A 9,471-nucleotide genomic window follows, 5' to 3' on the forward strand; every position below is an offset into this window, starting at 1 on the left:
CATCCGTTAACCCTTTCAAATAGGTGCTTAAATTTGTTTGGCCAATGGCGGCCATGTTTTTTTGAGATATGCAAATGTCCTCATAGGCACTTGTGCCCCTTCAGACCAAGAGATTGCATACCAATTTTCAAGTCGATCGAGCCAACGGTTGCCTAGTTATAGCAATTTATGTGTTTTTTCTATCTTATAGCGCCCCCAAGTGGCAGAGATACGCAATTTTTTTTATTTGACCAAAGATTGAGCTCTTACATATTTGTACCAATTTTGGTGAATATATCTCATTCCGTTCAAGAGTTATAGTTAAAATAGCATTTGGCTAACGTTAGCATAGACGCTTTTTGGTGTACTGTTTCGCGTATGAATTGAAATTTCAACTTTTTTTTGATAATTATTGATATTGAGTGGCCAGGGAATATTTATGAAGTGGTTTGGTTCTGATTGGTTGAAAATCCTAGGACTAGTTCGCAAAAGTTGGTTTCGGATATAGCTCGATTTTGCGAGAAAACGGTGCGTCGTAGACCCCAAAAAGGCGCCGTGCACTTTTGTTCGGGCTAACCCAAGGATTGCAACAATGCCATGTTTTTGAGTTTATGGCTAACGGTTTACACTTTACGGCCAAAAATGTCCAAAATTTTTGTTTTTTGCGCTGTAGCGCCCCCGTTAGGCCGATTGGGCCGGTTCTTTGTATCTGAGTAGCGAGCAAGACTACTACCATCTGACCAAGTTTCAGCTCTCTAGGCCTTACGGTTTGGGCTGCACGTTCAGTTTTAAGGCGGAAGAATAATAATAATAATAATTAAAGCTGCAAGCAGCATTTTACCGGGGTTCAAGCATTTAAGGCATCTGAGGTGGTCAGAGCCAACCTGGATGTTTGGATGACATTTAAACACATCCAAAATGGAGAACAGGCTAACAGACAGACACACACACTGAAAGTAAATGATTAGACTAATATATGTATACTCTATGAGCATATGCACACACACACACACACACACAAAGACACACATATACATGGACACACATTTTGTTGCAGATATAGGTATTTGAAATAAGTGATAGGTGACAATAAACTTATTGCAAGTCTTCTCTTTTTTAGAGTTTAGATGTCATTTTCAGGTTAAACTGTAATCATAATGTGGCAAAATTGTAAAAACTGATGTTATAACCGTTAATTTATTAAGGTTTTGGCAAGAATTCATGAAAACAGTGCTGTTCAACTTAGCTGAATGAGCCCATTAGTGGTCTTCCGCTGCCATCTAGTGGTTATAAATTGCATTTACTCAAACAACCCTGGTTTTAAACATAACTGTTATAGTGTTGTTGTTTTTTTTTTGCCCAATCTCTCTTAAATTTTGCATGCTTGTTTAGAATGAAATTATGCATTATTTTACACAGTTTTGATCATTTGTGGGCTTTCTGTTTGTATTAATAGGCCTTTGTGTACACTATGCAAATAACATATTATAAAATTATTGGTTTATAGTTGCCCAAATGCAATTGTTCAACATGTTTTTGATAAATATTGACCTTCAGAGTCTAGAGAATTGTACTTCAGTGGTTTTATTGATTTTCATCTTAAACTGTATCACAAGTATGCCAAAGTAACTTTTTAAAATAATCTTGAATATTTAATTAACAGCTTTATTGACAACATTGGTCCCAGAGGCAAAGTTGTTCAAAATGAGGAAATCTATCATATGATATGAAGATCAAGTGTTTCTGTGAATATATGACGTCACAATATCAAACAGCTTGATTTGAGACAGGAGGAAACATACAAGATAAAAAAAAAAAAAAAAACACTGGATGGATTTTTATCATTTTATGATGGTTGTGTACAGGCACTGCCAACACACTTCTCAGTACGATCAACTTGTAAAAGTGCATGTACAATTATATGACCACTTTAAAGTAACATTGACACAAATTTTAACTGTAATGCAAAATGGTTATTACAATATTTGGCATTATTTAAACATGAGATTTCTTTTTTTTAGCAAATGTAGTAAACAGTTGAAAGTAAAACAAACTGTGTTTGGACAAAATGTTTGTGAAGGAGTTTAAAGAAAATATTGTGACATTGAATATTGTTGTTTAATTTTTTTTATTTTTCAGAAACAGATCATTTATGAACATTAAATAACATTAAGGAACACATGAATTATCAAGTTATCAAAATGAATGGAAAAGCAAAGTGTTAGTTTAAACAATTGTGTAAAAAAAAAAAAGAAAGAAAAAATATTCATTGCCAGGGTAAAATTGGAATCACTTCAAATATTAAGTGAACAGAAGTTATAATAAAACGATAAATTAAAGTGTAAGAATTAAAGTGATAGAACAAAAACATTTGTACATTAACATAGACTGAATTATAAAACATACAATTATAGAACACGTTAGTTTTATGTATCAGAGTATAATCAAAACAGTTTAACAGTTAATAATAATAATAATTTTCAGGTTGTACAATAAAATAAAATACCATGAATATGTATTAATGTATGTTTGTGTATGTTATGTCTGTAATGTGTATGTCTAAAGGGTTAGTTCACTACTAACTCTAACCCTAACTAAAACCTTTTTTGTGCCTTAAAGGGATTGGTCACCTAACCATGGTGACGTCTAGTGATCTTTGGGGGTTTTTGTTTGTTTTGGTTCTACTTCTATGTGTTGTGTAGGAAAAGAATTTCTTTTATCACCTGGTACTTTTGATTCTGATGTTTGAGAGAATGACACTAAATCTGTGACGGTGCAAAGTTCGTCATCTATGTCATGTGTTGAGGTGACTTCAATTGTGTTGATTGATTTATTAATTTCTATGACATGATTTTCATCTGTGTAAGTCACAGTCACAGGTCCACATGTTAAAAGAAATTCTTCAATGTCCTGTGCATCTAGGAATTGTGTGTTTTGTTTTCTAATGAATCTAGTCAGCACAGAATTTGCAATTGTCAATGACAGCTCATTTTCTTCAAGCTTGAAAATCAATGTGCCATTACATTTTGAAATGTAACTCTCCTGTTTCCTCAGTATCTTACAGGTAGTGCACCTGTGAAAATTTAACTTTGTGTTGAAGTCTAATTGTGTGCTGTGACACTTAGGACACAGTTTTTTCATGGAAATTGTGCTGCCCTCTATTGTTTGTGTTATTGTGTTTGTTTGTGTATCAACATCTTCTGTGTCTGATGTGGTAGGCAATAAAACTGCTGTGTTTTGTTGTGTAATTTTTGTGTTTCTTGTGGTTGTCAAGTATGTTTTTCCACTAAATGTTCTGGTTGACAGGTTTGTAAATTCGTAAGTTGTACCAATTTTTACCATATCTATCTGATTGTCCCATAGGGACAGCTGAATCATTCCTGTTTGGTCTCCTATTCTGCAGGACTTGACTTCGCTCTCTGTGTCCCGGATGGTCATCATGGTGCTTGGTTTGTTGAGGCTCGAAATTGTTGCGTTGAGTTTCAAAACCTGTAAAGTAGAGTAAATAGTTAATAATGTATTTAAAACAAACAACCTATAACCAGTGTGTTTGAGTGCCACATTTTAAACTATAAGGTGTCACTGAAGAACAGTGAGCAGTGAAATTCCTCAGGATAAACATGTTATTCACAACTATCAGAAATCATAAAAGCTGTGGTACTTGGATAAACCACAGCTATTATGGTTTTTGATATTTGTGTGCAGTTTACTACTATATATATATATATATATATATATATATATATATATATATATATACACACACAAAATTATTTTAATAAAGACTGTTTTTTGTGGACTAACATTTGTGAAATACTTTATTCAAGGCATACTGTAAGTTAAAACCATATAGTTTTTTTATGCCTCTTTACAAACATTTTGAAGATTCTGTAAATTGTATGTAAACATTTGTTACAATTTGTATTTCAATTTAAAGCAGTACAGTTATGATGGTTAAATATTATGGTTTGGTTTAAAAGATAGGGTTAAAACTAAGCCAGGATTAGGCTTTAGTTCAAATAGGAGTTTCAAGTAGCTTTTATAATTGTGCCTTTTTAAAAACATACTGGTGTGCGTCTTGAGAGAAAACAATGGCACTGACCTATTTTAATGTCCTATTTGATTTCCAAAGTAAGGCATAATTCTGGCTTAATATAAGCCCTGTTTGTGAAACTTTGTTTGAAAGTTTTAGTATATAAACATTACATAATATTAATAATAAAAAAATCATATTATAATACATTTATTGTATCTAGGCTACAGCTTTATAATATATTAGTTAAATGGATCGTTTAATAAGCTTTATTTTTTAGTTCTACATTATTATATCACAACTTTTCACTTACCGATTGGCGACTTGGCATTTTGGATATGTCAGCTATGTTCAGCTGAGTCTCTTGAGGAGGTTTGCAGGGGAAGTCCAGTCCACTTGTCACATCTACAGTTGTTTCTCGTGTGCATTGTATGTCGAAATCTTCGTTGTGAGCTAAAAAGTAGAGTACGTAGATGTATTGTGAGTTCATTTATATGGGAACAATAAGAAAACAGGTAACTTAGTCCATTTTGTAATTGTATTCATTATAAATGTAGCATTTATACTGGGTACAGAAATGTAAATGTAACAACTGATCAGTATTAATTTAAGCTTTGCAGCTTTGTTTGATTAACATAAATTACAGTAAGACAGTAGGTATTTATATTGTGAAGGCAATTAAGATAGAATTAATGCACAGATTAATACACCTGATTTATTTTTGAACACTTCGCGATCACTTGAGACAAAATAATTGCAGATATGCGTATTTTGACATGTTGTGTGTCCATCAATGTACATGGATACGCAAAAGATAATCAATTCGGACTTCGCGCTCTATCTGAATGTGATCCACTTTGTGAGTGAGCGCGCTTTTGGGTGCGGTTGTGAGCGAGTAATTAAACACCACTGTCTTTTCTAGATGTAGTGTCGTTTCAAATCATTAAATGGGTAACAGTTAACCGACTAAGAAAAAAATGCAAATGATAACGTTTCTTGAATCACATGCTGAACCGCAAGTGGTTCACGGATCAAGACCGTTTAACTCCTTATTGAAAGTGGTACAGTTTGCAGGAACTATTCAAAAAAAAAAAGCCCACTGTGTAATAACGAAGAGATATTCGTTGGATAAAACAACTGTTGGATAAAACCGTGGTTTCTTGTAAAGACAAAAAAGTTCGTTTGACTTTCCCAATGCTAGACATATATCGTGTTTAATAGCTTTACAAAATATGTAGGTTATTTCTTGTAATTTAGGTTAATTGTGTATTAGTTAATAAACATTTAAATGTGTATTGTTTTTGGTACCAATTAATACATTTGTAATAGTTTGCATAGAATAAAATATTATGTAGACTAATGTTGATAAAAGGGATAATAAAAAAAATTATTATTATTATTGTAAAGTTATAGAACACATACTTACCAATTGTTTTTCTTGCATTTCTGAGTTTGATCGGGGTCTTGTTTCTCTCAGCTGTGATGATGCTGTTATGTTTTTCAGGCGTGAAGAATACAGCCTGATGGTATTCTTGTCTCGATGTTTGTATTGTACAATTAAAATACCGGTTATTTTTTTTAGATGTTTTTATTGGCGAAACTGAATGAAAATATCCAGTTATTGGGTCGTCGTCTTTGTTTGCGTTCTTCTCCATTTCTAAATGTTTCTTTAGAAGTGTTGGCGATTTGGCGGGCTGGTGTCTTCTCGAGCGCAATTGAAGCTGTTTTTGAATATCGCGGGTTTTATATTCGTATTTTTCAAATTGAGATGACGTATACGCGTGCTTGTTTTTGATTCGCTGAAATCCAGTTAATGTTTTTTTGTAAAGAAATGGTAGCCTATCAGATTAAAACTACGTTAGTTTGAATATAACATGGTAAGATTTACCGTTGAAATTACGTTTATAAAATGGATACAGTTTAAGAATAATGTATTTAATTGAAGTGTTTTTTAGTTTTTTCAATGTAGATTTAAAAAAAAAGGTATATGTTTGATTTAGGCTATTTGATTTGTTATCAGATAAACTGATGTTAAACATTTTATTAAAAAAAAAAAAGTTTTTGGGTTACTGGTGATGGAAGATTCGCATAAAATAGGACACAGGTTTGTATTATAAGAATGGGATAAATTTGAAATATTTGAGTAAGGTATAATGTCTTGGTGGACCACTTATGGCTCACTTTAATTTTAAGCGTTTCCCTGCTAACACACGACATAACATGTTACGTAACGTATTGGTAATTTTGGTAATTCCATGATTTACCAATTGACAAGGTAACTACAACGTCGCATGCCGGTAATTGTATCATCACATTACCAACTCACAACGTCGTCAGTACCTCCTTTCAACGTAACAAGATAACCAAGAACATCCCAGATAGGTCCTCTATTCGTAATATATTGGTAACTTCATGACTTACTGGCAACGTAACTACAACGTCGTATGCACTTAATTTTAATTAGGCTACCATAATTTTTGTACATTCTTTATATGCTCCCTGAGTATAGTGCTATTTATAAAGTGTAATTAAACTTCAGACACACGATTAAACGTTCCTTAAAGATAAAATGTGTTTCTTTTCACCAAGTCAGAATATGGACATGCTTTTAATATATAGTGACGTGCCATACAGCGCGCGCGCGTTTCCACAACTGACGCACCCGCGCGCACAATATTGACAAGAAAGGAAATACATTTTTCGGAGTTGGGAAACTTTATATTTCGTAAGTAGTTGTGAACTTGAAATAATGACAGACTGACTACACCATTTCATCTGCCGCAGATACAAGTATCAGGAGGACAGCGCGTTTGTTTGAAGCACTTTTCACTTCAACTGTGTCTGACAGGAGAATTGGCTTTTCTGAGGTGAGTCTTACAATGTATAATAAATAAAGAGGTTGATAAAATTTATGAAACAAAAGTCTTGATCTCCGTAAAGACGCTAAAACCATTTTTTAATATTTTTGTTTTTATTAGGCTACTAGCCGTTGAGAGTTACCATGGCAACCGCGGACACATCAGCTGCTGGAGAGGACTCGTCTGACAGTTTCTCTGTTTCTTGTCAGTTTGGTTATACCAAAGAAAAGTTAAACAACTGCGACAGATTGGATAAGTAACATATGTTAATATTATCCAGAGTGTACTTTAAATACTTTTGTTAACATTATGGCATCTTAATTATCTGATATGTCTGCTAGCGAGGGTTGTCTTCAATGAGCCAAAAAAAAGCTCATGTTACTCCTCTCCTCATCAGGTTACACTGGCTACCAGTAGCTGCTCGCATCAGTCTTTACTCATTTTCAAGAGACATCTAAAGATTCATCTTTTTCGCCTGCACTTAACCTACTAACACCAGTACTTTTCCTTTTCTTGTCTTTTTCATTTGATAAAAAAAAAAAAATAAAAATAATAATAATAATAATATATATATGGCTATGCGTTCTATACTAGACTAACTGAGACTTGTCATGGCACTTGTATTCTGTTGTTGTTCTCTTTTTGACCTGACTGCTTCTATTGTTCTCATTTGTAAGTCGCTTTGGATAAAAGCGTCTGCTGAATGATTAAATGTAAATGTAAATGTAAATGCTAGCAAATATTATGCTAGCTTAGAAGCGTAAGTATAACATAACAGATTTGAGCTCTTATTAATAAAAATTTGGGCTTTTAATCACATCTTATGTGTAAAGGAGCGGTTTTGATAGCTTTGTAAACGTTTTTGATGATAATATGTCAACAGATAAATGGAAGTAAGCTAATTAATTAAACCTAAAAGTGTGCACTGTAGAGTCTATCAGTGACGTCACTTGTGGTCTAAAATGGGCTGACACTATTTCAAACCAGTGTTTCAAACACGTTTTGATTTTTCATTGTAAACACATATTGATTAAAATTGTACTGTGATTTCAGGAGTGTCTTAAAAACCCTCTAAAACAGAGGGGAAGTTCCAGGAAAATTTGTAATGGAAGCTCCTGACAGATAGAAAACACAGGTGATTCGAGGAAGCTTATTAAATAACTTATATTTATATTTATTTTAAACAACATATCATCATGCATCTGTAACATCAATGTGAATACTGGTATCTTAAGATTTTTATTTATGTTTTACATTTTATTATTTTTCTTTTCTGTATTTCCCCTATTCTCTAGTTTGTTTATTTCTAATAAGGAGCTGGAGGCTGTGCAGAAGCAGATCCGTGACCTTGTGGAGAAGCAGGCTCAGCTGAGCGAGTGGAGAGCTGTTATGGAAATATTCTGGGGTTGATGCTCATAAGTCCAGGGTAAGTATATAGCTAACCCTACTACCACCTCTACTCTGTGTGGTTCTCTGCACAGGTTCGGTGCACCGAGGACGCGATCTTCCCAAATGTCTTCAGCATTAAGACATGAGCCAGGAACTGGGCGATGACCTCTCTACTTCCAACGCCTCCAGTCTTGAGGATCTCCACCCGCAGGAGCTTCACTTCACGAGACAGAACACGACACTGTGATCATCGGAGACTCCATCGTCCGACACGTCCGTGCTACGTTAGCCGAAGATAAAGTGCACACTCATTGTTTCCCTGGTGCTCATGTTCTCCATGTTTCTGTGCAGATACCTGTGATCCTGAAGGCCGACGAGAGCCCCAGAGCGTTCGTGCTTCACGCCGGGGTTAATGACACCACGCTGCGGCAGACGGAGACGCTGAAGAGGGACTTCAGGAGTCTGATCGAGACGGTTCATGTCAGGACCACTGTTCACATATCGACAAGGACACGAAAGGTTCAGTAGACTTGTTGCTTTAAATGAATGGTTGTTGTCATAGTATAGATATCATACCTCAAAATGTAGTTACTGACCACTTCCTTGTATCGTGCATGCTGCATATTACTGATATTAAGTAGATTTCCAAAATGAGCATTATGAATGTAAGAGCCTTACGTTACATTTATAACAATCATTGTTAATGTTTGAATTGTATTTCAGGGCAGTTTGTGAAGACAGATAATCAAGAGAAGTCAGTTCCAGATCCACCCTCCACAACAGACCTCTCTCTCTCACGAGGATTGCTGTCTACTAGCATATTGTGTTCTCTTCAGACTTCGGGGGATGCAGATATTACTCAGGGACACGAACACTTGAATATTGAAAGAATAAAGAAAGTAAGAATTACTTAAGATTTTAGAATTTAATGTTAATTTCTTAATCATATATATATATATATATATATATATATATATATATATATATATATATATATATATATATATATTATTTTTTTGGCAGTTTGAACTGGCCATAATGTTGTATGATAGGTGTGAGATTCATTAAACTTGATTTGCTATAATACATCTGTTCATAAGCTATTGCATATTATTTTCAATGAATTATTTGTAGTGGTTTGGTTAAGGGTGTGATTAGCTGATGTATTATTGTGGGAGCTTGTGATTAGTTACCCAGATAGCCTATCGATCA

The 9,471-nt window shown here is 34.1% G+C and overlaps 1 protein-coding gene and 1 long non-coding RNA gene across 3 annotated transcripts; one reads left to right on the forward strand and one right to left on the reverse strand.

The window, feature by feature from the left end:
• Window positions 1–2,587: 2,587 nt before the first annotated feature.
• Window positions 2,588–4,522, reverse strand: LOC113089576 (uncharacterized). The gene is made up of 2 exons (XM_026256053.1): window positions 4,326–4,522; window positions 2,588–3,468 (listed from the first exon to the last, which is right to left on the reverse strand). The coding sequence occupies exons 1-2, from the start codon at window positions 4,500–4,502 to the stop codon at window positions 2,626–2,628; spliced, it is 1,020 nt and encodes a 339-aa protein (XP_026111838.1). The 5' UTR covers window positions 4,503–4,522; the 3' UTR covers window positions 2,588–2,625.
• LOC113089577 (uncharacterized) lies at window positions 3,353–9,190 on the forward strand. 2 transcript variants are annotated; one of them, XR_003286572.1, is made up of 7 exons: window positions 3,353–3,428; window positions 6,797–6,879; window positions 6,991–7,126; window positions 7,924–8,005; window positions 8,166–8,532; window positions 8,611–8,778; window positions 8,983–9,190. It is a non-coding gene; the product is annotated as an uncharacterized LOC113089577 (long non-coding RNA). The 2 variants fall into 2 exon arrangements; XR_003286573.1 differs by having other exon boundaries at window positions 6,991–7,074.
• Window positions 9,191–9,471: the final 281 nt, after the last annotated feature.

Source organism: Carassius auratus, unplaced genomic scaffold, assembly GCF_003368295.1.
Source record: "Carassius auratus strain Wakin unplaced genomic scaffold, ASM336829v1 scaf_tig00050314, whole genome shotgun sequence".
Classification (NCBI taxonomy): domain Eukaryota; kingdom Metazoa; phylum Chordata; class Actinopteri; order Cypriniformes; family Cyprinidae; genus Carassius; species Carassius auratus.